We start from the raw sequence: 27919 nt of genomic DNA on the forward strand, positions 1-27919 counted from the left end.
ATCTTTTAGAACTGGTAGCCACATACCACCATTTTGCCGCGGAATAATTTGGGTATGGTGCCCTCTACACAGGTGCCTTTCATCTTATTTTCCACATTATCAAGCAACTGAAAAAGAATGTTTTGGCTTTACAAAAAGTTTTTTGTACTTAAGTAATATATACAGTAATTTTATAATTGACTAGAAATATCAATGTTCAAAGAAGTTGTAGACTATAAAAATATGACCTCTGGCATGCAATTATCAAAAACATACAAAATCTTCTTTCTTGGTTGGATTTTTACAAACATCTCTACATGCAACAGTTGAGGTTAACCTTTTATACAGCCTTTGGAATAAATTAGTAATCTGTAGTGCCTTTAGAAGCATTTTTATATTTTTTACCTCTGTGGAAAAGCATGTAAAATTGTTCACTAAACTTAACTCGTAATGGTCCACACCAAGAGATTAATGAGGTTGAGCCTGTCAACAGGATTGACTGGTTTGTCCATGGATATTTAATGAACTGGATTCAATCCAGCTAGTGCTGCAAAAAAGAAAACACACCTTGCCCAGCCAATCACCTTGAATAGCCATTTCATGTTGTGTGTGTGTGTGTGCTTCTGTGTCTTTTATCACAACTGGAAGAATGAGGACTTGCTAGTGATTAGTGATGGCGCGGGGAGAGTAATCACCGCATGCTGAGGTCTGCTCAGTGAGAACCTCGCTGCACAGGAAGGGTCTGGACACTGGAGTAAGAACAGAAGTCACCACTCTACAGTGACTCAGGACCAACATGACAGCCAACAAAGCCAGTCTTTGGTTTCTGGATTAATAACTCATGTATATATACCAATTTAACAAATTAAAAGCCTACTGCCTGCTAGTATTAAAATTCAAGCTTCCTCACTTCACCTTCAAATCCCTATTCAAATAATTCTTACCAGTCTTTAAAACTAGACAGGTGCTGCCTTTTTGCAGCCTAAGTCTGATCCTAAACAAAGATGGGCATTTTCTGAATTAGGTCTGAGGTTTTACTTGGTAATAACTTCTGACAATGCTTCAAAATATTCATTGTAAGAAATATACAAGTATTGCTTGAAACTTACCACTCGACAAAGCTCCTGAACATCATGTTGCATGAAGCTATCTAAAGTTTCCCACCTTTCAAAGATAAAACAAACATCTCCATTTAAACGCTCAACTTTCAAATGAGCAAATTAAAAGTAACTTAGATTGAAAACCTAAACTGGATAATCAGCTATTATTCTCAAATTCCTTTTCTGTGAAGATTATTTTCGGGAGTCATAATTCAAAGATAGATTTACTGCTGGGGAAGTGGTGTTTCCAAGAAAATGTAATAAATCTGAAAGCAGTACACGTTCTTGTGCTGAAAAGTAAAAACCTTAAGCGGTGAATTCTTTCTCAAGCAAAATTCTACAACAAAGTGTCTATTTCCAAAGAGATGAAACAAAATACAATGATAAAAGCACTGACACGATTAAATGCTCAAGCCTCCCTAAATTAAGTGCCTACAGTATGCTCTACTAACTTTTCTATTCTCTACTCACTTCTCCTAAAACAAAACAAAAAAAACAGAGGAAGCAGAATGGCAAAGGCAGATGTCTAATACATACCCAAATGATTTTGTTAACTTTTTTGTTCCTACAGGTTTATCACTGTGCTGTAATTCATAGAACACTCTTTGTAATGCTAAAGGGACGCTTTTAGACGAATCATCCCCCTCGGTTGGCATCATGTACACAGCCTGCAAGAATTAATTCAGAAATAAGAATTTTTACTCTGAGAAGATGCAGGGGAATTTAAAAAACAGTGAGAATTTAATCTTCACGTTTAAAAAAATCATTTCTAATAACACAATGGCCAAGGTTGTTGTTACGGCTTTTAACGATCCCCAAATCGGCGAGAAAGTTTACAAAATCATGAACGTCTTTAGGGATACTGGAAAACACATGAATGCAAAAATAAATTTTGAAAATCACCACCCATGTGAGACGAAGTCTCACTCTGTCACCCAGGCTGAAGTGCAGTGGCGCAATCTCAGCTCACTACAACCTCCGCCTCCTGGGTTCAAACAATTCTCCTGCCTCAGCCTCCCGAGTAGCTGGGATTACAGGCACGCACCACCACACCAGGTTAATTTCTGAATTTTCAGTAGAGATGGGGTTTCGCCATTTTGGCCAGGCTGGACTGAAACTCCTGACCTCAGGGAATCTGCCCACCTTGGCCTCCCAAAGTGCTGGGATTATAGGCGAGAGCCACCACACGCAGCCTCACCCATATGTTCTTGATAAAAAGATAATACAGAAAGAAGTAAACAAAAAACAAAATCACTCCCCAGAGAACTACTTTTATTTCCTACTTATTGGAGCACCATTTCTTTTTTTTTTTTTTTTTGAGACGGAGTCTTGCTCTGTCACCCAGGCTGGAGTGCAGTGGCGTGATGGCTCACTGCAATCTCTGCCTCCTAGGTCCACACCATTCTCCTGCCTCAGCCTCCCCAGTAGCTGGGACTACGGGCGCACGCTGCCATGCCCAGATAATTTTTTTGTATTGTTAGTAGAGACGGGGTTTCACCGTGTTAGCCAGGATGGTCTCGATCTGCTGATCTCGTGATCCGCCCGCCTCGGCCTCCCAAAGTGCTGGAATTACAGGTGTGAGCCACTGCACCCAGCCATGGAGCACCATTTCTTAACTTACCATTACTTGTGAACCAAAGATTTGATTAAAAACTTAAATGTGACTAGAATTACCCATACTGAGCTGTCCCTGGGATATATCACGACAACCTGTCTGGGTGGCTGTGCAAACATGCTTTGAAGGCTGACAAGCCAGCCAGCTCCCTGCCCACCCCACAACCAGGAGTGCCGATCTCCTGTACTGCTTCATAATAATCACAAGTAATTCTCAAAATAGAACTGACTCATCTATATTAAAGTATGTCTATTCTTTTTATTAAAATTTTAAATAAAAGTAAGTTGCATTGACTTTTCAACTCAGTTTTGCCATAGAACTTTGCAAATGTTGCTGTTAATGGATTATATGGTTGTTTTTCTAAATACCTTCACAAGGTGATTTCTAACACAATTTTAAGTCTGTAAAATTAGGTCATGGCTGGGCATGGTGGCTCACGCCTATAATCTGAGCCCCTCGGGAAGCTGAGGCAGGTGGATAGCTTGGGGTCAGGAGTTTGAGACCAGCCTGGACAACATGGTGAAACCCTGCCTCTACTAAAATATAAAAATTAGCTGGCCGTGGTGGTGGGTGCCTGTAATCCCAGCTACTCGGGAGGCTGAGGCCAGAGAATCACTTGAACCCAGGAGACAGAGGCTGCAGTGAGCCAAGGTCACACCATTGCACTCCAGCCTGGGCGACAGAGCAAGACTCCATCTCAAAAAAGAAAAAGGTTGGCGGTGGTAACTCTGAATCACTGAGGCAGGTTACAAAGTAGGTGTCCCAGCACTGGGGAATGAAAACGCAGCATGAACTAGCAGCCATCTAAGGAGACAGGGCTAAGGGAGGCAGATGGCATGTTTGTTGAGAGGACTTTGCTCTGATATACCTGACAGGAAAGGGTAGGCGGAAGGCTGCAGGAGAGGAACACTATCCATTTACCTTTCGTAGCTGATTCGTGAAAAATAACGTCTGTAGCAGGCTGTTCATGTAACAAGTCGCTCCCTGATTCTTTAAGCCGACGTAGCCTGTGTGCTTCTTTGAATCCCACCTGAAAGATCAGTTCAAGGTTGAGGGGATTTTGCAGATACCCCACTGCTCCTACAGTGTATGTGAAGCAATCTGACTCAAGGTCAGCCTTAAGGAAACTGAGGCCAGGAACACTTATCACACAGCATCCTTCGATGGTCACCAATTCCGTTCTGCTTGCCCCAGTGTGTGAACTGGTGCAAATGCAACCCCCACATTCGCACAGCCCTCGAAGCACCTGCCTGCTGACAGTGGCACTCCTGTCACTGATCAAGCCCAGCACCAACAGACACTTAACGGAGACCTGCATGCTCATACCCAACATGCCTCACAGTAGAGTTTCGTTACACAATTACACTTATCACACGCGAGGTCAGCACATGGAAAAAGCTGAAACTCATCTTTTCTGTAGACACACACACAAGAAGAAACAGGAGTGTGTATTTGCCAAGTTTCACCTCAGACTTCTAAACTCCCAGAGCTTTATTTTGTGATTTTAGTGGTTGTTTGGGAGCAAGGTAAGATTCTCAGAATTAACTGTGTCTCGTACCTTCCCACCCCCACCCCAAGTAGTAAAAGGAAGCCACAGAGAACGGTGCCAGAAAGCAGAGCAATCCTCTCACCGCCACGCCCATCTCCCTCTGTACACAATGCCATGACCTGAACACACGACTGTCACCAAGCGGGACCAGTGCTGGGGGAGACACCTACTGCGCAGTACCATTCACCAGCACCTTGCCACTCCAGGGGTTAGCTCCCAGCCTTGGAAACGCTCAAGTACACCTAACGGCCTGTCACCCCTCTTTACTCCTCACTCACCATGTTAGTTGTCGGTGATGCTCACCTCTTCCCCCAATCCTCCCTTCCTCACACTCGGAGAGGACTTCCTCCCTGCCCTCATCAAAGTAACAACAGAACATCTCTGCTCTGGGTATTTATGTACTGGTCTTAGCTCCTCTATGAAAGCTGAGTGTACATTCTTTAGGAACAGAAAACCACAGCTGTCTAGTTGGCCATAATTATACAATTATGTTCCAAGGGTCTAACATATAGAAACTGCTCAATCAATCTGTTAAACGAGTGTCAAGCAGGTGTGACTCTGTGTGCCACAGGGCAAGCGCAGAGAGGATGCTTACTGATTAAATACGTGCATCTCTATTACATGCGTGCTAAAGCTTCTTTCACTGCAGCACAAAAGACATTTTTAATAGCACCCAATTAAAGAAAAACTTACGCAACTCCATGGGGAGCATCCGCCTGTACAAAGACTTCAAAGGTAACTTTGTCATCATCTATAAATCCTTTCTCAGGATCGGTCACTTCCTATAAAACATAAATAAGAATATCCAGGTTGAATAAGAACACACACTTTATTCCCAAGAGACAAATTACATTAGTGCCCTGTACTTAATAGAGATGAAAATACTTTTTTTAAAAATACATCCCAACTTTGTTGCTCATTTTAGACTGTTTCAATTTGCTTTTAACAGTGGTCTCACAACAAATACAGCAAATGCTTGGCACCTCAGAGGCATCCCAGAGGTATCCAGGGGCTCAGTGCCACAGCACGGACAGGAGAAATCTGTGCCCCTCTAAGCAGGGGAGGGGCTGGAGAATGCAACGATAAGTGACTTAGCGTAATAAGAAGTAACATTCCTAAGACTGTTCCACTGGCTTCCACCTCTGCAAAAAGGAGCCAAAGTGAACTGAATAAAGTTACTGGAGTCACATGGAACCACTCAGTACTATGCCTGAATCATGAAAGGACCTCAAACAGCATTATGTCTTTTAAAGGAAATTTAGCCCACTGGGAACTCCCTTTGAATGGCTGACTAAAAAGTGAGAGGTGAATCCAGAAAGCTGCTAAAAACCTAAGATACGAAACTGGAGAATACATGTTTTCAAAGACACCTGTCCAATTTAGAAAGCAAAAATCTGACTCTAAAATGAATAAAAGACTTGAAAAATCAAAAAGTTAAGGGAACAACAAGAAGTAATGCACCAATTGTTCAGACTAAATACACTGTTACTTACACTCCAGGCCATAAAATTGGAAAATCCCCAATCATTTTCTTTATGGAAGAACAAATGACTAATACGACGACTGAACGACTTTTCATCATCTCTGTAATTTATTATCTTCAGCACTGCTTGTGCATGGCAAGACCATGACCTGTTTAAAACAATAATCTGAGCCTTAGTTGACATTATTTACCAGATGTTATACATTTTTAAAGACAGTAAACATAGCACACCAAAATTCCCATTTATGTTGTCATTGCTCTCTCCTTTCGGGTTGGGGTTAAAGGTAGGATGGAGGCATTTTTACCTTTAATAAAGAAAAGGGTGTTTGGGGCTCCCCCAGTGTATTCTGTAGTGATTTCACTCATGGTTTCATTTTTTAATTCCTCAGAAGTTGAAACAAATTTTCTTTAATTGTATCTATACAATTTTGACCTCTGCTTCTACTGCTGATATAGGGGTCACCTCCCAGCATCACTCCTGCCCCTGCAGCCCTTCAGTGCCATGCCTCTCGAGCTCTCCTAGGATGCCCTCCAGCACACACTGGGGAAAAACCAGCACCGGGGAGCTCTGTGGCCTTAGAGCTTGCTGTCCTGCCTTGGCATCGAGGAATTCACTGATGAGGCACAAAACTACAACCACAAGAGAACTACTGTACATGCAGTCAAGTGTGGGGTGGACCACAAAAGGGCCTCTAAATCCAGGTTCAAAAACCACACATACAGCACTTAAGCCAAAGAAAGTTAAGGTTTGCAATTATAGTGGGGCCTTATCAATCAATGCTGCAACTGAACCCTGAAATGGTTTGACTCTTCAGGACAAGGGTAGGACAGTGCTGTTCCCACAGCACTTCCTGCTTGCTCGGGACACTGACACTGGGTATGGACCATTCACTGTTTTTCCAAAGTGCTCTTCAGGCTAAAGTTGTCCATTAGACTAAAACAAACCTAGCCCAAATACTCATCACATCACATCATAATGTGAACAGAAGAGGAAAACTTTAACCATCCACAGGCCCTGGCTGCATCATAAAATTACTTTAAACATTAAAGAAAATTAAAGTACGACCAGGTGTGGTGGCTCACGCCTGTAATCCCAGCACTTTGGCAGGCCGAGGCAGGCAGATCACCTGAGGTCAGGAGTTCGAGACCAGCCTGGCCAACACGGTGAAACCCCGTCTCTATGAAAAATACAAAATTAGCTGGGTGTGGTGGCATACGCCTATAGTCCCAGCTACTTGAGACGCCGAGGGAGGAGAATCGCTTGAACCCGGGAGATGGAGGTTGCGGTGAACCAAGATCGGGCCACTGCACTACAGCCTGGCGACAGAGTGAGACTCTGTAAATTTTATTCCCTGGGGGAACTGACAGAACAGCCAGAGTCAGCTCACTATGGGGAACATGTTACTGAGGGTTCCAAAGGGCCACTCTGTGGGGTGGCAGGGAGACTAGGACAGGTGCAGTCCAAGTCAGCAGCTCCCCCTGGCTCCCATGGAGACAGGCTGACAAAGTGGTCCGCACTCCCAGAATCAACTGGGTTTTTGATAAAAGGTGAATTAATTTTCTAATTCATCTAAAGAGAAGGACCATCAAGATTTCTCAGTTTTTGGACATTTCATAATATACATGAATGTTTAAATGTTCCTCAACTCAGAGGACCATGTTGTATACATCCTTCACAAAGTATGTTTTACTTGTACTTTCTGAACAACCTGTACAAATTAGCTATCACACAACGGAAAGGATGTCTGGCTCTGACAGCTGCCATTTTCTGCTCAGACAGTTACTGACAGAGTAAGAATTAAGCCTGGTGGCTCCATGGTCAGCTAATCCAGGCCGGCCCTGATTCCATGGGCTGGTAGAGTCTAACAAACTATTTTTAGTTTTTTTACTTACAAGATAAAAATATACTTTTCTAGCTTGGGTATTATACATACACCAGTGGGTTTTAAAGAGAAAGACGTATTTAATCTAATTTAAAATCAAAAGGCTATGTAGCGGCAGCAAATAACTTAAGATAAAATTGCACTAGGCTGATCAAATTTGGCTTCCAGTAATGTAATACAACTATGTGGGGGTTTGTAGTTGCATCATTTAAACTGTCTTACGTGGAATCAGATTCAGCATTGCACTGGAGAAAGAATCCTACGCTTTTTTGGTGTGGTCTGTCTGGATAAAAGCGTGGCATCACCATAATCTTCCATGGCAGATTTCGCACAAAACATGGAGGGCTAAGGACCGACTCACTCAGTCTGCTGAAGCGCTCCACAGTGAACTGAAAGGTTGCCTCGGAGCGCCAACTGGTGTCTGCAAAAAAAAACACATCATCAGTCACAGAGCCTGTGCAGTGACCAAAAGCACTAGCATTAATCGACATGGAGTAAACTGTTCTATACATCTTGATTTAACTGCTAAAATCTAACAGTTTGAAAAAATTGCTTCCAATTTATTAAAAGCCTAAGACTGAGATGACATACAGTTTCTGAATGGATTAATTCTTCCTTATGAAATCCAAAACTCAGAGTGCTAACCATACACTTGCCATCCCTGTCAGACTGAGTTCCACATGAGAACAATGTCTACTTTACTAAAGCTGAATTCCCAAGGACCCCGGGCACCAAGTGAGTGGAGAGACCTTGGAGAGAAGGAACGACATGGCTCATATCTGTTCAACGACAGGACTTCTGGGGGGAAAGACCACGACATGGGACTTGGGCTGACTTTAGAGAGCACGGAACACACAGGCAGGACTTGAAGAGCCAGGGAAACAGCCATTCCCCTGGAAGCTCAGCACTGCTCAGAGGCAAGACAATGGCTACAACAGTAGCCTAATAATAAATGGTAACCTCATTAGTTCACGATTTTTGCAAAAATACTAGCCTGGACACCCTAGGGGGAGTAATTTTTTTTTTTTTTAAGAACTGGTATTTTTTCCCACGAGTAGTATAAATTGTTCAATGATAACAAGACCAAAGGCTGATTTAAGATATTTAAATTTCTGACAACACAGTGCCACTTAGCAGAGGTCCACCTAAAGGTCTCCATTTAAAATTCAATCTTTCACTGATGACAGTGACTATTCATTTGCATGTGGCCATCGGTCAATCACCTTTGACAAACCCTGCAGCATCTTACCGCTTCTCAAACGACTCCTGCGAAGGCACAGTCCTCCCGCACCCACACCAATCTGTTATTGACCAATACTTTTATAAAGCATCATGAAATTGCCACAGCAAGGTCAACATGCTACACAAGCTTTTAAACGCTTCCGTTCACTTTCTGTACCTATCTCATTATAGCCTGCACACAGCTCACTGACTGGCAGGAGTCCCAGGGCCACACCAAGGGCCAAGCTCTACAGGCAGTGCCTGGAAGGCTGTTCCCGGCTTAGAATCAGGTGCTATTTTGACATCCCTGACCACCAGGCTCCTAAGGCACAAAGCGAGACTTGTGGGCTTGGGTAAAGAGCGCATAAGAACATCCTCCCATCCTTAATCTTCAGGCCCCTGAAGGCAGTCACCATGGCATCCAACAACCCTTCAGACTCCAAAGTTCACTAACAACTGAGTTCTCAGCATCAGCCACTTCTCAAGGAACAGAATTTACTTGAAGTTTGTGACTGAGTTTGGTCTTAAGAAAACATGTCCATCAGTCCTCCTGGGAGGGTAGTATTGAAATATCAAAAGCATATGTGATGGTAAGCACTTCTACCTTCTTTGAGACACTCTTCATCCCAAATTATTTTATTCCACATAACCCTGCTGAGTTGTTTACAGCACAGTCACTTTGGAAGGAACAGCAGCTGAAAGAGGCACATCTTGTCCAAAAGAATTATTTATTTGAGCCTCTTCAAGAGGTATTCCCCTAATCCTTTTGAGGGATAGAAGTCTACTAAAAGGCAAGAAACTCGTTTAAGATAATAACGTCTAGAATGGTGTGGTGGAATAAGTTTTGTCATGTGTTTTTAGGATCATGCAATTCACAGCTGATCAGGAGTTAAGTTCTGCAAGGTAGACAAGACACACATGTCAATTCCCACATTTTAGGTAAGGAAATGGAGGTTCGCCGAGGCTGTTTCACAAAGTGACAATAGAGGATTTTAATATCGAAGATTTGTCGAGACACTAGGCACAGTGACCCTGACTCTGGTTTTTAAAAATTCCACTCCTGGAAGTTACCATAACACTCAGAAAACGCAGGCCTCAACAAAACGAGACTACTAGCTTGCCCACTTTATGAAGCCCATGTATACAGAACTGCACAGAAGCAACCAAATGGAAAATCACCGCAGGACCTAAAAAGCTGAAAGAAACAAGGTTATGCCTCTTTTCCAACTCATCTATTTTATGCAATTCAGCTCTTTATAGGGTTTGATTTTATGTATACAAAATCAATACATATTGTAAGTGCTTTTTGAACTTTCACCCTATACATTAAATTTTCCAAGGTATTCCTTAAACATTGAAAAGACCCAAACAATGGTGAGACTCTTGAAGTTTGCACTTGGTCCACCTGCTGCCCAGCCCCGCAGAGGCCACTGCGCATCCGTCTCTGTGCCCCTGAGTGTGGCACTGCCCTGACACACAGTGTGGTTAGTTCACAATTAGTGCACTGCACACTCCATTTCAGCCTCACACTCAAGGCACATTTCTTAGAACAGACTTATCAAATCTGCTAAGCACAAAGTTTAGATGACACTTCAGGTGTATTAAAATTTCACCTCACTTCCTGAAAACTCTTCATACTAATAGAATAATTGAAAACTTTTACTAGGCCAGGTGCGGTGGCTCATGCCTGTAATCCCAGCACTTTGGGAGGCAGAGGCGGGCGGATCACGAGGTCAGGAGATCGAGACCATCCTTGCTAACACGGTGAAACTCCATCTCTACCAAAACTACCAAAAATTAGCTGGGTGCGGAGGCTGGCTACTAGGGAGTCCCAGCTACTAGGGAGGCCGAGGCAGGAGAATGGTGTGAACCCGGGAGGCGGAGCTTGCAGTGAGCTGAGATTGCACCACTGCACTCTAGCCTGGGTGACAGAGCGAGACTCCCGTCTCAAAAAAAAAAAGAAAACTTTTACTAAAAAAACAAAAGGTCGGCCGGGTGCGGTGGCTCGCGCCTGTAATCCCAGCACTTTGGGAGGCAGAGGCAGGCGGATCACCTGAGGTCAGGAGTTTGAGACCAGCCTGCCCAACATGGTGAAACCTCGTCTCTACTAAAAATACAAAAATTAGCTGGGTGTGGTGGTGCACGCCTGTAATCCCAGCTACTTGGGAGGTCGAGGCAGGAGAATCGCTTGAACCTGGGAGGTGGAGATTGCAGTGAGCCGAGATCATGCCATTGCACTCCAGCCTGGGCAACAAGAGCAAAAAACTCTGGTCTCCAAAAAAAGTCAAGATAGGAGGGCCAATAAAAAGGAGAAGTGGACTTGGAAATCAGCTTCCACAGATACGGCCAGCCAGATTGTCCTCCTACGAGGAATTACATGAGACTGAGTAATGGAGATCTTTGCCCAAGAAAATAGTTAACAGTACACTGGATCCTATGTACTATTTTTTGCAACTTCCAAGTATGCTAGGGATTAGCAAGGACACCCACATTCGCTGCAAAATTAGCGCTTCATGCACAAAGACTCCAATCTGCCTGGATGCCACTAACATTAGCAGACCACCATTTCATTACCGCATGCTTCTTTTTATTGTAAATGACAGAGCAACAAACTTCTACAAACTGGTGTCACCACAAATCCTCAACCAGATTCCTTGATAACTCACTACCTTCCAATCTGGCCCCTGGAGACTCTTGTACCAGGGGAAGCAACAATTACCTACAGCACGAAGTTCCCACTGTGTACTTTGTTACATCAATTTTATCCTCCCAGGGCAAAGGCCAATGGACCAGCCTGGGCTTCAGCTGCAATAAGAAAGGTAAGGCCAGGCGCAGTGGCTCACGCCTGTAATCCCAGCACTCTGGGAGGCCGGGGTGGGCGAGGCGGATCATGAGGTCAGGAGTGCGAGACCAGCAGCCTGGCCAACATAGTGAAACCCCGTCTCTACTAAAAATACAAAAAAATTAGCCAGGCGTGGTGGCAGGCGCCTGTAGTCCCAGCTGCCTGGGAGGCTGACGCAGGAGAATCGCCTGAACCCGGGAGGCAGAGGAGAATCGCCTGAACCCGGGAGGCAGAGGGTGCGGTGAGCCGAGATTGCGCCACTGCACTCCAGCCTGACCAAAAAGAAAAAAAGAAAAAGAAAGAAAGTTAAAGAAAAACACAATACTTCAGATTTTTGAATCAGAAAGGTTGGTATGAAATTTCTCCAAATGGTGCTGTTGCAGTGATTTTAGCAAACTTCCGCTCTTCATTCTAATACAAGTTCTTGCAAGTCCTAGTCAATCCCCACAAATTAGTTTCATGGAGAACAACATTCTAAATCTAGATCCATCTAGATCTTCAGAGGCCATATTTGCTCTAAAACTTCCTTGGTGGCTCACGTTTGTAGTCCCAGTACTTTGGGAGGCCAAGGCAAAGTGGATCACCTGAGATCAGGAGTTCAAGACCAGCCTGGCCAACATGGTGAAACCGCGTCTCTACTAAAAATACAAAAATTACCCAGGCATGGTGACATGTGCCTGTAATCCCAGCTACTCGGGAGGCTAAGGCAGGAGAATCACAAAAACCCAGGAGGTGGAGGTTGCAGTGAGCTGAGATCTCGCCACTGTACTCTAGCCTGGGCGACACAACAAGAACCTATCTCAAAACAAAACAAAACTTCCTTGGGCCAAGTGCAATCGGTCATGCCTATAATCCCAACACATTGGGAGGCCAAGGCAGAAGAACTGCTTGAGCCCAGAAGTTCGAGACCAGCCTGGGCAATATAGTGACATCCCATCACCACAAACAATTAGCCACACATGGCGGTACTTCCTTGGTCATCTCATGAAAAACAGTGAATGAGGAACTAAAAGTAGAATGAGAAGACACAGTAAAAGATAATTCTGATACCTGCCCGTAATTCTATGTTAACAGGATTTTTAAATAAGTTCTCTTCCTCAACTATACATGTCTCCCATCTCTTTGTGTCATTAGCTATTTAGCATCCTACACAAGAAATGTCCCTTACTAAGAAGTCTTCTGTGCTAATCAGTCAAGTCGCTGATAGTTTGGCTACAGCCAAAACTTCTAATGAGGTGCTTCCCAGATTGTGTCCTAGTCTGAAATGGACACTCAACACTCAAGGAAACAGGACATTCAAAAAAAGGGGAACTCTGAAGTCCAGAGTCTTAGGGAATCATTAACAAAAACTTCTTTTGGAGAAGGAATTTTTGCTGCTTCTGATATGACAACCCTGAGACATACGACAGTAAATAAAGCTTGTTTAGCCCAGCACATCTCCAACTTCCTAGAATCCTGTGCATTTTTCACAACACACTTATCCCCTGAAGAAGAGGGTTGCGCAATTTGTACTGTAGCTGGAAAACGCTGCCCTCAGCTACAAGCTCTTCTCCTACAGTCAGGACCACCTCCCTCCCGTGCACTTTGCCATCAGAAAGATATTATATGCTGGGTCTTTCAACGGCAACCACAGTTCCAAACCAAGGAAAGGTGCTACTGAAGATTACTCGACCTTCTCGGATTATACGTTTTTTCCATCAAAGAGGTCACAAGGGCATTTCCACTTTCGGGTCCTATGGTGTGGCACCACTGTCTACTAATTTAGTGAAATATACTTCAAAAGGAAGGGGACTTTTACCCATATTGTCCCCTCATAAGTCATTCTCCCCAGGAGACACCTGTCAATGTCTAGAGACATGTCATGACTGCAAGTGGAGGGCAGCGGCTATGGGCATCCTGGAATGCACAGGACAGCCTCCCACAACCAAGAATTATCCAGGTTGCCATGAGAAGCTGAGAAGCTCCGCCCTATATCTATGTCTCCTCCCAAGACCTCCCCGCTAAAAAAAAGAAAAAAAACAGTAGGGAAATGTTGGAACAGAATCCTCTGTGGGAACTAGACCGGGAATGCTCCGATAGGGCAGGGCCTGTCACTGCTACACAAGTGGCTAGAATTGATCCCAAACGCACACCTAGCGCCTCAGAGCTGGCCATGCCTTCCCAAATGCACTCACTCAACCGCTTTCGGCATCTCTGATGTCTGAAGTAAAACCTCCAAAAGCCCAACAACCAGCGAGACCACACCCACACCATTGCCCTTGTCTACGGTGGAAAGCGCACTCCACAGGTAACAAAGCAGCGGGTTTAGACCACGCCTCTTTACCTTCCTCAGATATTGCCTCAGCCAGCTGCCAGGGGTAAACCGCACTGTGAGAGAACTCTCAACTACGGCTGCAGTTTCTCATGGAGGCTGAACTTTTGGCAGGAGGTCTGAACAGCAGTCCTTCTGGTGGTGCAGCCCGTGACTGATGGTTTCTTTCAACTGCCCCGTTACTCCCCTGGGAAGGACACAACCCTCATGAGGATTGATGGACATGCTTTTTGACAGAACATGGTTTCATATTACACTCAAGACTCCAGGGGCTGCATACTGCAATTACTGGCTGCTCCCTACTCACAAGTGTGACCGTGCAAATGGTGAGGTCACTAATCTGATAAATTTAAAGAAGGAATGGTCTCGGAAGAAAAAAACTGATTTCCTACACAAAAAATGTCCATGCACATACATATGAGTATGCTTTCTCACAGAGAAGCTATAGACCAAAACTCAGTGAGGGAGAATGAAGGCCAGAGCTTGAATCTGATTTCATCCCTAACAGGAGCGGGGAGGGATTGATTCATAGCTATCATCAACTGATATACACCCTGCAATGAGAATGCAATGGAAAGCCAAGTTCCAATGTCTGCACGTATCTTGCTGCAAACAAACAGGAAGGAGAGTAAGACATGCTTGTTGTTCCCAATACTAGCAGTGGCTGGAGACCTGCAGGCATGAGTAAATACCCACCTATTACATTTAAACCTACATTACACCTCCTCGCCTAGGCTAGGGAGACTCTACTTACCTGGAAATGGTGTAGGCAATCTTGAAACTCAAAACCCAAACAAGACTTTCCTCAGTTACAGACTCCTGAAAACTAGCTATGCTCAGAAGTACCCAAGGAAAAAGCATGGATCTGAATCTGTTTTCTGACAGGTTTCCGCCCACTGCGAGGAGGCGAACTACAGGCACTTACCATCCTCCATGTCCTCCTCCGCGTTGTTGTGTCCATCACTCAGGGCCACATTCCCGTTGATCACAGGGTTCTGAGTAATTCTTGGTGGGTCATCTGTATCTCCCGCTTTAAAGAAGAAAAAGAAATTCCACAGGTTTTACATTTGTGGCATTAATAGAATAAGCAAAATATAAACTTATACTTATGATGTTGCCTAATCATTAATAAATTCCAATTGTACCACAATAAAGGTTCATTCTAATCCAAAAAATATTTATACTAATGTTTACTACATACAAACTTTCGTTGTTTCAAAACACTAAATGGAATTTGAAAACATGCTATACCACACTATAATTTGCTTTATTTGCAATGATATTCCGCACAAAACTTTTTATGTAAAATCTCTTATGTAGGCCAGGCATGGTGGCTCACGCCTGTAATCCTAGCATTTCGAGAGGCCAAGGAGGACAGATCACCTGAGGCCAGGAGTTCGAGACCAGGCTGGCCAACATGGTGAAACCCTGTCTCTACTAGAAATGCAAAAATTAGCTGGGTGTGGTGGCGCATGCCTGTAATCCCCACCTATTTGGCAGGCTGAGGAATGAAAATCACTTGAACTCAGGAGGCAGAGGCTGCAGTGAGCCAAGATCATGCCACTGCACTCCAGCCTGACCGACAGGGTGAGACTCAGTCACAAATTAAAAAAAAAAAAAAAAAAAAAAAAAAAAAAATCCTTAGGTAGTTCTTACTTTACAATAGCTAATCAGCGTAAAGAACCTTTATCTAATCGTGCAAAGTCATTATTTTACTATAGGTTTCCTAGTAATTAAAACAATTCTACAGGCAATTTTGTTGTGAAGATTACTGAACATATGCAAATGGTATAGATTAAAACAAATATTTTAAACTTTTTCATCATGAACACATGCCAGTATCTTTTTTTTTTTTTTTTTCTGAGACAGAGTCTCGCTCTGTCCACCAGCCTGGAGTGCAGTGGCGCAATCTCAGCTCACTGCTACCTCTGCCTTTCCAGTTCAAACTATTCTCCTGCCTCAGCCTCCTGAGTAGCTGGGATTAATTACAAGCACGTGCCACCACGCCCAGCTCATTTTGTATTTTTAGTAGAGATGTGGTTTCACCATGTCGGTCAAGTGGTCTCAAACTCCTGGCCTCAAGTGATCCACCTGCCTTGGCCTCCCAAAGTGCTGGGATCGCCCACCCATGCCAGTGTCTTAAAACATCAAATCATCATCCTCAAGGTGTCAGTGGACAATTACTGTATAATTATATAAAGCCTGGGAAGTGTTTAGGAAAGGATAAAATTGTTTTATCACTCTAAATGCGTGCTAAATGCTCGGGCTGAAAAACACAAGTTCGGATTCAAAACGTTTTAAGTTACCACTGGCAAATAAGGTGTAAATTACAACATTCCAACCACTTTTCATTAATTTTAAAGCATGAATTTCTCACACTCACACAGGTGGTTATTCTACAAGCAGAATAATCACAGCAGGACTTTTAGGTTTTACCTAGGTTCACACCTCCCATTTAAATCAATTTGTTTTTCCACATATTAGAATAGCTCACTACAACTAATGCTGGCCCCACAGCTGCCTACACAGTCGGCTTTCCCTGATGCATTGGACACCAACAGAAATTAAGAATCTCAACTGCAGACAGGAGATGTGCTTTTTAACAGCCAGGTAGTTGTGTGTGTGGCCTTCACAATTTCAGAGCCTTTCTACCATCCGAACCAGCAAGCAATCTGATTCAGCACCACGGACAGTGCCATGCTCACCTCCCCCTCCAGGAACTCTCCAAAACCCCAATGCTTAGATTACATCATAAACCTCTCCAATAATTCCTGAATAAAATGGTACTTCCCACCACCCAAGCATCTCAAAACATTCAAAATACCAAGAAACAGGTATTACCACCCAGACATTTAAGATTAAGACATTAAAGATCAATTTCAGTCTTGACAGTCTCTTAATACATTTAATTAATGATGCATTAAAAGTTATTTCTGGTCTGACCCGTGGCTCATTGCCTATAATCCTAGCACTTTGGGAGGCAAAGATGGGAGAACTGCTTCAGCCCAGGAGTTTGAGACCAGCCAGGGAAACATAGTGAGACCTCGTCTCAATTTATTATTTTTAAAGCTTATTTCTGAAAACATATACACATACTTCTAAACTAGTCCCTAGACCGTCATGTCTTGACAGAAATACTGTGGAAGGGGGTTAAGGAAAAGAACTCAGATGTACACTCAACACACAGGATGGAGAGAAGGAAAAATGTCTTTTTGCTGGTTAACTAGCTCAAATGCTCTAAATCAAACATACATGCTACATTTAAAAAAAAGAAAAGAAAAATCAGGTACTCTGAAATGTCTTTCATCCACATTCATTTTCCTAGAACCACATCAAATCTTTAAAAAGTTTTATGAGATTTACAAATTGTAAACTTACAAGGACAGTGACTGGCCCTAGAAAGTGGAGGAGGCAAGAAGGGAACGGGGCTGGGGATGGACAAAGCAGGCTAGTGCCTTATCTGCGATATTTAAAGATGAAAAATTTTTAAGAAGTAACATGTATATTTAAACTTAAGAATATATTTATGTACTAACTGAATAGGAAAAAAAAAACCTATGAAGACCTATTAAATAAATTATGGCACATTCCAATGGAATTTTTTTTTTTTTTTGATGGAGTTTCGCTCTTGTTGCCCAGGCTAGAGTGCAGTGGCGAGATCTCAGCTCACTGCGATCTCTGCCTCCAGGGTGCCAGCGATTCTCCTGCCTCCATTTCCCAAGTGGCTGGGATTACAGGTGTGCACCACCACGCTTGGGTAATTTTGTATTTTTAGTAGAGACAGGGTTTCATCATGTTGGTCAGGCTGGTCTCAAACTCCTGACCTCAAGTAATCCACCTGCCGTGGCCTCTCAAAGTGCTGGGATCACTCACGAGCCACCACGCCCAGCTCCCAATGGAATGTTAAAAAAAATTTAGCCAAGCATGGTGGCTCATACCTATATAATCCCAGCAGTTGTGGGGGGCCAGGACGGGACGATCGCATAAGTCAAGGAGTCCGAGACCTACGTGGGCAATATAGTAAGATTCCCTATTAAAAACAAAAAAATTCAGGTACCAAGCGATTGTATCACATACAACCTTTGTTAGAAAAGGAGAGAGCTGTGTTGAAATAGAAATATATAATTTCATATTTCCCTTTACAAAATTCAAAAGATGTCTACAGAAACAGCAGGATACATAAGAACCTACTAGAGATTAGGGTTACATAGAAGCAATGTAGAGTTTCTTCACTGTATACGCACACACTCACATTATGTGTATGCGCTACAATTTTTTTTTTTCCTTAGAGAGACAAGATTTCACAATGTTGCCCAGGCTGGTCTTGAACTGGACTCAAGCAATCCACCCCTCTCAGCCTCCCAAAATGCTGGGATTACAGGCATGTGCCACCCTACCTGGCCTATACAAACTTTTTTTTTTTTTTTTTTTGAGATGGAGTCTTCCTCTGTCTCCCAGGCTGTAGTGCAGTGGTGTGATCTCGGCTCACTGCAGCCTCCATCTCCTGGGTTCAAATAATCCTCCTGCCTCAGCCTCCCAAGTAGATAGGATTACAGCCATGTGCCACCACGCCCAGCTAATTTTTGTATTTTTAGTAGAGATAGGGTTTCACCATGTTAGCCAGGCTGGTCTCTGATCTGCCAGTCTTGGCCTCCCAAAGTGCTGAGATTACAGGCGTGAGACACCACGCCTGGCCTATAAATCTTAAAAGTAATTTGCCAGAGGTACACCCAGTACTTTTAACTTCCTTGGTTCAAACTTATCCTACAACAACAGCTTTAAAACATGGTTTTAATGAATGGATGCAAAAATGAGGGCTCATTTTCTGTACATAAAACTTCATGTATAAAATCAGGATCATATGTAAGTGTAAGCAGTCTAAAGTGTGGAAAATAATCGAACTCTACAACTGCTCTGTAATTCTGAGGTACAGGTTATGGTTTCATGAGGCCCAGTGAAATCAGACTGAGACACAAGTGAATTCAGATTAGAGCTCAAAGAAGGGCTTGTTTGGGTGACTTGAGAGAGACTGCATTGTCTCCAAAAGTTACAGCAATAATAAAAACCAAGATCAATTCAAGAGCACATAACATCTTACAGGATGGGGTGGGGGAAATGCATAAGCTCTACCCCCCCATTTTTCAGCAGTGGGATTAACTGCAGTGTGATGACTAAAGAAAGCCTATTATTTTCTGAAATGGTTCTAGTGTGAAGTTAGGGCTTCTCTGCAGTTGGCCTGGAAAAAGCAAGCAAGCAGAGCTCTGCAGTTGCAGCAGAATCTGAGCAAGACCCCAGCTTTTACATGCAAATTAACACATCTGAGTTGGTTTGGCCAATCTGCCCTTTTCCACCTGACAGGTGCAGAGAAAAGTGGTCAAGGCCAGTGGCTGTGAAATGGCAAAGGGCCACTAGTTGGCCACCGAGTACATAAAGGGTGGGTCCTGGCCACCAACAGCCCTATGGGTGTCCAAGCAGCCACCAAGGTGATTCCAGCCCAGTTCCCAGGGGCAAGAGATCCCATTTTTAAAAGCTCCTCATAAATGAGTTAGTTCCGCAAGAGGATTAAAATTTTAATTAAGACATGGTAAATCCCTAGTCCAGAAGTAAATGATGAAAGCACAGGATAGCCACACACACAAGAAATCTGTACTAGGCTTCTAGAAATAGTCTAAACAATAAGGCTGCCTTCTTTTGTTGTTCAAGACAAACGTACAAGATTGGCATGCACATACATTTACTGCCATGTAAGAGTGATGTAATACCAAGTTTTATATCCCACCTTTTCGGAAGTTTTTAAGACATGGGGACTGATTTGGCCAAACACTTGAGCTAAGGCACTAATTTTTTTTTTTGAGACAGTCTGGTTCTGTCACCCAGGCTGGAGTGCAATAGTGTGATCTCGGCTCACTGCAACCTCCTGGGTTCAAGCCTCCTGGGTTCAAGTGATTCTCCCACCTCAGCCTCCTGAGTAGCTGGGATTACAGGCACCTGCCATCATGCCCGGCTAATCTGTCTGTATTTCTGTAGAGATGGGGTTTCACCACGTTGGCCAGGCTGGTCTGGAACTCCTGACCTCAGGTGATCTGCGCACCTCGGCCTCCCAAAGTGCTGGGATTACAGGCGTGGGCCACCATGCCCGGGCTATGGCACTATTTTTGACACAAAATTATCTCAAATAAGACTGGGGACATGTTTGGCAAACACAAATGACAATGTGCAATGTCAAATAGACAAGCCCTGGATGAAAAACGTCTGTAGGAAATAAAGCAATTACCATCCCATAATATGCATATCCCACCCAGAAATAGAAGACAGTCTCCATTATTGGTGATTGCTAGGCGTTTTAACGCAATATGTATATGAAAAGGCAGAAAATATGTTTTCGAAACACCAAGTAGGCTCCCTGGCTAGTTCCAGGGCCTAGATTCCCACCTGCTCTACTGGGCACTTGACGCCTATACCCAGCTTTCCTCCCCGTGAATTCCATTTGTGATGTCATAACACAGAACTGCTACCCCACCAGAGAACACCTCCCAATCGCTATAGAAGTAGACCACTTCAGCACCCGAATCTCACTCCTGAGATAACAGATCAGAATAAGCAAGATTCCAATTGGCTGGCTTTGATATTTTCTGCCACTTCACAAAGATTTATCAATCCTCCCCCAAAAAGCTGGCAGGGGGCAGGGGTTGCGAACACATTAAAACCTTGGTGTGTTGAAACTAAGAGTCCATGTCCTGCCACCAGGTGGTGCCTTGTCCATGAAGATCCAGCTCAGCCTCTGAGCCACAGGTGTCTCCACTCAGCCCCCCAGATCCTTCCACTAGTGACAACCTAGTGATCAAAACTACACCTGTTATTATGGCAGATACGCACGGGCCAACACCTGGTCTCTGGGTGGCTCACATGGCGCCCTACAGCCCATCTCACCCCGCCCCCATCAGTTCACCTTGAAACTCCCTCTGGCTTCTGCATGGTCCTCTCTTGACCTCTCATCTCCTCTCCCCACACCGAACTCATTTAAATTGATGACTTAAAATAGAGGCTATAGAGGTAAATTAGAAAGCAGTGATCTTTATATAAATTTTACTGATACAATTTCTAGATGTATAGCCCCAAATATACTTCAGAAGTCTGGCTGAGACATGTCAGTATTGGTTGTCTCCATCCATCACCAGCATAAGGAGCTCAACCTGAAAACCTGACTCACCTTCGAGCCCAAGCCTGTGGTTCCCAGCCATCTCTGCATGGCTCTGCAGTGGCGTCTCCTGGGGGATGGGGGAGGTTCTCTCACCCACATCAGAGTGACTGCATAGAATCTCTAGGAGCTCTACCTCAGCATTCTTTTTTATTTTTTAAAGCATCCCAAAGAAGCCTTGTCTTTAGGACCAGAAACATTCAAGCAACCTCAATTTAGATAAGGCACTCCGGGAACAGAAGAGGATATTAATGGAAAAACTGGTGAAATCCTGAAAGAATTTGAATTTGGTTAACAGTAACACACCAATGCCAGTTCCTTGGCTGTGACAAACTCTGGTTTAAAACATTGTATCAAACACTGGTGATATAAATTGTTAACAACCCAAGAAAGTCGGTGGGGGGCACACAGGAGCTCTGTCATAACTTTGCAACTTTTCTGTACATCTAGAATTACTCCAAAATTAAAAGCTAATTTTAAAAACGCAAAGTAGAATGCCCTCTCAGCCTAACAATCACAAGGAATAATTGATGTAAGTGAAAAATTTCAGGGCACCTTACCACACATCAGTAATCCCAGGCACTTAGGACCCTGAGGCAGGAAGATCCTTTAGCCTGGGCAACAGAGTGAGACTCTGTCTTTTAAAAAAAGGATTAACAGGAAACAATGTGTATAAGATAAGCAATCTGGGCCAGGCAAGGTGGCTCACGCCTGTAATCCCAACACTTTGGTAGGCTGAGGCGGGCGGATCACCTGAGGCCAGAAGTTTGAGACATGCCTGGCCAACATGGCAAAACCCTATCTCTACTAAAAATACAAAAATTAGCCAGACGTGGTGGCGCATGCCTGTAATCCCAGCTACTCAGGAGGCTGAGGCAGGAGAATCACTTGAACCAGGGAGGCGGAGGTTGCAGTGAACTGAGATCACGCCATGGCACTCCAGCCTGGGGGAGAGAGTAAAACTCTGTCTCAAAAACAAATAATAATAAGTTGGGTGTGGTGGTGCACATCTGTAATCCCAGCCACTTGGGAGGCTGAGGTGGGAGGTAAAGGCTGCAGTGAGCAGTGGCCGCACCACTGCCATTCCAGCCTGGGCAACAAAGCAAGACCCTGTCTCTAAATAGGCTATAAAAAAAAAAACAAAGGGAAAAATGTCAGCATTATGCACCTACATAGAGCATGGCTTAAATTCTCAAGCAATTCAAGGCAAATAAAAAAGCAGTTTGGGAGCTGAAACACAAAACACTTCCCACACAGATGCCAGGAGACAACTGGACAAGAGAATTGCTCAGGAGACCTGTCGCCAGTCTGGGGAGCTTGCATCTATGTGGGGGCAAGAGGGGGAGAGAAAATACTGACCACGTGAGAAGGAACCATCTGCTTAAGTATTTCATGAATCAATAACTCCAATGAGCCCCTATTATGTGCCAGGCCTTGTACAATTCTCAGGTAATCGTCAGTGGCCCCAGGGTAAGGCAGGGCAGAATATCCTCCCTATGTCACCAGACCAGAGTCACAGCTGGACTGGCAAAGGCACTGCCACAAGACCCCCTAAGCAGGAAGAATGGAAAAGTCCTGAGCAAACAGGCACGACATTCCGAGAAGGCTGAAGTTCTTTGACTACATATGCTTTTAAATATGGATATTCCCAAAATAACCTGGATTCCTGTAGGACTGCTACTACACCATACTATACTGACTTGATTAAACTTTTCTTGATTAAACTTCGAGATAACTGTAGATTCACACACAGTCTTAAGAAATAATACAGTCAGTCTTCCACATCGGTGAATTCAACAAACTGCACATCAAAAACACTCGGGGGGCTGGGCACGGTGGCTTACACCTGTAATCCCGGCACTGTGGGAGGCCGAGGCAGGTGGATCACGAGGTCAGGAGATCGAGACCATCCTGGCTACCACGGTGAAACCCCGTCTCTACTGAAAATACAAAAAATTAGCTGGGCACGGTGGCAGGCGCCTGTAGTCCCAGCTACTCGGGAGGCCGAGGCAGGAGAATGGCGTGAACCTGGGAAGCAGAGTTGCAGTGAGCGGAGATCGCACCACTGCACTCCAGCTTGGGCGACACAGCGAGACTCTGTCTCAAAAAAAAAAAATTGGGGGGACGGGAGAGTCTGTACTAAACATGTACAGATTTTTTTCCGTGTCATTATTCCCAAAACAATAGTCTACCCACTATTTACATAGCATTTACACTGTATTAGATATTATAAGCCACCTAGAGATAATTTAAACTATACAGGAAGATGTGTGAAGATTATATGCAAATACTACACTGTTTTGTACGAGGAAGACTTGAGCATCTGTGGATTTTGACACCCTGAGAGGGGTCCTGGAACCAATCCACCATTAATACCAAGGGACAGAGAGATCACGTACCCTTTTCCTAGTTTCCCCTTACAGCACCACTTTGCAAAACTACCCTGCCTGCAGTATCAACAGCCAGGGTCCTGATGTAACCCACCAACCCAATGAAGATTTCTCCACATTTACATGTACTTACGTGTATTTAGTTCTCTGCAATTTTATTTTGTGTGTAGATTTGTGTGTCCACTACCACCACAGTTAAGATCCTGAACAGTTCCAACACCACAAGGATCCCTCCAGTGGCCCTGTTATGACCACCCACCCCGGCGTGCGTGCTCCCCCATCATCCCCGGCAACCCTCATATGTTCTGCATCTCTGGGATCTTGTCATTTCACCAATGCTATATAAATGGACACAGTGTGCAATGAGTTGTTCCTTTCTCCGGTATTCTAGGATATCATGGCAGGGATGGACAGCGATTTGACCATTCACTTGCTGACATCTGGGTCCTTTCCAGATAGAGGAAATTCACAAATAAAGCTGCTATGAAAATATTTGACTGGTCCTGGTTTCTATTTATTTCTACTTTTGAGTTCTGAAAGAAGTAAACACAAGCAAGCAAATGTTAGCTAGCAACGATGCAGACATGAATAAGGAGAAATCAACTGGCCTTCCCTGAGTGCTAACATGAAGGAAACCATGAATGTTTCGCCTCCAGGCATTCTCAATGTAATGTTCACATGTACATATCATGTACATTGTGCATGCACTTTTTCTCATGAAAGAAAACACATATACTATTCACATTACGTGGCTAAGTTTAATAACTCCAAAACATGGTCATGATTTAGCAACCACTCCCCTAAAGAAGACTGTTTCCGGCCGGGCGCGGTGGCTCACGCCTGTAATCGCAGCACTTTGGGAGGCCGAGGAGGGCAGATCACGAGGTCAGACCATCCTGGCTAACACGGTGAAACCCCGACTCTACTAAAAATACAAAAATTAGCCGAGCATGGTGGCACATGCCTGTAATCCCAGCTACTTGGGAGGCTGAGGCACAAGAATCGCTTGAACCAGGAGGCGAAGGTTGCAGTGAGCTAAGATCATGCCACTGAACTCCAGCCTGGGTGACACAGCAAGACTCTGTCTCCAAAAAAAAAAAGACTGTTTCCATCCAGGTTTTTCCTTTATTTTATTTTTGTGACTCCAAATGATGCTCTCACAAACAGCTCTGTCCTGTGGCTCCCATCCTACTGCCTATATATGCATCCTATAGCCAGGTCACCTGTCTAGGCATCCTATAGCCAGGTCATATACACATCTGGCCTCTGCAAGTAGCTAACCATGCTCTGTCCAATGGCAAATGTCAACAATGTTATCCAAGAACCAGAACACTGCCAAATGCTCCGGCGAGCTCCAGCACAGGACCAGCCTCCAGCACAGTGTTCAGGAAAACTCTTCGGCTTCCTGAACACAATGAGAGGCAGAAGGTATACTAGGAATGTCCAAGAAGCTGAGCGCCACCATCAGGGCTGTTGATCAGAGTGGGAGGGCAGGGGTTATCTTGGGACCAGGCAACCCAGGGCGGGAGGTGGGCCAGTTACAGCAATGGCCCCTGCATCAGGAAGGGAGAGGTGGGAGCCTGTGAGCTCCTGAGGCATCCACAGAAACAGGGACGATGGTGGCAGCCAAAAAAAGACGGAGTTACCGCACTCCCTAAGAAGCTCCTGACAGCCATCTTCTGGACATTTCCAGGGAGTGGGAAAGATCAGAGGCTGTGGAGTGAGATCAATCCCCCCCTGCGAGGCCTCTCCTAGGTGAAACTCAAGCTGGCTTCAGGTAGGGCCCTGGAATATTAGCCGGACATGGTGGCGCACAACTGTAATCCAAGCTACTTGGGAGGCTGAGGCAGGAGAATCGCTTACATATAGTGTCCAGAACCTGGAATATATACAGTCTCCAGAACCCGGAGGTAATCAAGTGGGGGTGAAGGTCATAATAGGATACAATAAAGTCAGGAATAGCAGGAAAGAATTATCTCTCCTCCCACTCCAGGACCCTTCTTCTCGTCCAGCACTCAGGGACTCAAGGTTCACCACCCCTTCCAGCCACTGGTTGGAAAATGGTAGTTGCTGGCCAGGCCACACTGCCCTTGTCTGCCAAGAAGCTGCTGCCCAACTCACATGGGGCCCATGCCCCATACCCATGGGCCATGAGGACCCCCCACCCCACCCCACAAATACTTCCCAGCCCTCACGCCCTCTGTGCCTGACTGGACACCTGAAACCTCTTGGAAGGAGCCAATTCCAGAACATGAACCTAAGTGGAAAAATTCAACTATGCTCAAAAATAATCCTGAAAGCACCTTTCTAAGCTGCTACCATTAGCTAGGATTTCATGTATCCCCTAAAGGGTGGACATGCCCTATATATCCTGCGGTCTGCGGTTAACAACTCTTTTAACAAAGACAACATTTTATTCTGTAGCCTAATACATTACTTTTCCAGGCAGGAAGGACCTGAGGGGTAAAGGCATGTATCTCCAGCCGCATTTCAGCAGAGCCCACCCACTTCTCGCAGGTCAACCAACATGTCCAGTAACTTGTACGTGCCCCAAGCATGGCTGGGCCCAGGGTTCGGTACGGAACCGGGTGGACACGCCCCCTGGTCTCCTGGTGCTCACTAGGAAGTGGGAGGCAAGTCCCTTGGTGATTATTGCAATAGAGGGCAAACGGCACACAGTGACAGCCACAGGGCTGGTTCATGTCCCTTAGTCATGCAGGAGGAGACAACTGGCAAGCACAGAGTGCAAGAACTGCCGGCCGATGGAAAAGTGCCGTTCAGGTAGAGCAAACTGCAACAGGAACAGGGCAGTGGGAAGGGGATGGGTGGGAAGTGGAAGGCGGGCAGGGCCAAGGCTGTGGAGCGCCTTGAAGGCCATGATAAGGATTCTTAACTTCACTCTAAAATATTCGCTCCCAGCAGATGCTCCACCCAATGAACAGGAAGCCATCCATGTCCTTGGGAGGTACTGGGACACTCGGGGTGACTGGGATGCCCAGTGGAGAGTCTGTCGGACCTGAGACAGCCCCAGCGTGGGAATCCTGGTGCCAGCCCTTGCCAAATATCACAGCAATGGGGTTTGTCCCACTCTTATCACATGCTAGGGGTCTGCCTACAAGCTCCTTTGCTGTTCTGCAGGACTGTGAGGGTCTGACTACCCGCACCTCACCCCAGCCTGTCAAAGTAGATCCCTGTGTACTCTAAAACAGGGGCCCTCCTAAGTAACTCTGAATCCCTCTGGTCTTATTAACAATATTTGGCTTATGACTTATTTATTTTTCAGACAGGGTCTCGCTCTGTTGGGCAGGCTGGAGTGCACTGGTGCCACCATGGCTCACTGCAGCCATAACCTCCCAGGCTCAAGCAATCCTCCCACCTCAACCTCTCGAGTAGCTGGGACTACAGGCGCACACCACCACACTCAGCTAGTTTCTGTAGTTTTTGTAGAGATTGGGTCTCACTACGTTGTCCAGGCTGGTCTTGAACTCCTGGCCTCAAGCAATCTCCCAGCTCGGCCTCCAAAAGTGCTGGGGTTACAGACATGAGCCACCACGTCCAGCCACTTTGTGATTTTATACAGTCCAGTTATTTGGCCATATGCACCCTCGTTAGGCTGGCTGGAAAGCAACTTCCAGGGGACAGTCCTACTAAGCTAGGTACTACTAAGCTAGGTTGCCCTCAGTTCTGTGCCTTTTCAGGCACTGCGGGCCCTGAGGTCAGCCGCCCACCTGGCTTTAAGGCAGTGGAGCCTGAGTGTTCCAAGTGGACCCACTTTGACGGTTTGCTCTATATGCTGAAATAATCCTGATGTAAATTAGCTATATGAAAACCAAGCCCCAAAGAAGGCCACACATAATACGTGATCCTTAAATAAAACTATTTGTTTGGAGCTTTCAGTTTAGCTTCATTATGTAAAAATCATCTATTCCCTAGAGATCATCCTAACTACCAAAAGTGTCTGTCCAAACACTGATGATTGGTTTTAATGCTGTGTTGCGCACTGAGAGGGGCTTAAAATACAGCACAAGTAAAGAGCTTATAACTACGCCTGTACTGCTTCTACATGTATGGTTTGCTCCACAAAAGAAACAGGATTATCTGCTCAACTGTGCAGCACAATGCAAGTGGAAGTTGCAGCACACACGGCCGGAACCGAGCACACAGACACAGTTAGGACAAGGGACGCCATGACCTGGATGGGGATCTGTGACACACAAGAGCCAAAGGATCAACACTGAGAATGCAGGGCCCCAATGCCATGAGAAACACAAACGACTAACCAACAGGCTCCACTTCCCTTGTTAACATGGGATACCCCTCCTCCTCTGCTGGATTAATGGTGAAAAGC

At 44.9% G+C, this 27919-nt stretch overlaps 1 protein-coding gene across 3 annotated transcripts in view; it reads right to left on the reverse strand.

Moving 5' to 3' along the window:
* USP7 (ubiquitin specific peptidase 7) overlaps window positions 1–27919 on the reverse strand; it is a 70140-nt gene that overhangs the window by 22931 nt on the left and 19290 nt on the right. The window contains exons 1-9 of one of the 3 annotated variants that reach the window (XM_054533446.2): window positions 21194–21447; window positions 14909–15013; window positions 7832–8030; window positions 5737–5875; window positions 4937–5025; window positions 3616–3724; window positions 1617–1747; window positions 1089–1143; window positions 27–107 (exon numbers count right to left, since the gene is read on the reverse strand). In XM_054533446.2, coding sequence (XP_054389421.1) covers window positions 27–107; window positions 1089–1143; window positions 1617–1747; window positions 3616–3724; window positions 4937–5025; window positions 5737–5875; window positions 7832–8030; window positions 14909–15013; window positions 21194–21224 — 939 coding nt within the window. In that variant the 5' untranslated portion in view covers window positions 21225–21447. Of the gene's footprint in view, window positions 1–26; window positions 108–1088; window positions 1144–1616; window positions 1748–3615; window positions 3725–4936; window positions 5026–5736; window positions 5876–7831; window positions 8031–13995; window positions 14171–14908; window positions 15014–21193; window positions 21448–27919 lie in introns of those variants that run through there. The other 2 variants (XM_054533447.2, XM_024233506.3) reach the window with 2 other exon arrangements.

This window comes from Pongo abelii, chromosome 18 (assembly GCF_028885655.2).
Source record: "Pongo abelii isolate AG06213 chromosome 18, NHGRI_mPonAbe1-v2.0_pri, whole genome shotgun sequence".
In the NCBI taxonomy this organism is placed as follows: domain Eukaryota; kingdom Metazoa; phylum Chordata; class Mammalia; order Primates; family Hominidae; genus Pongo; species Pongo abelii.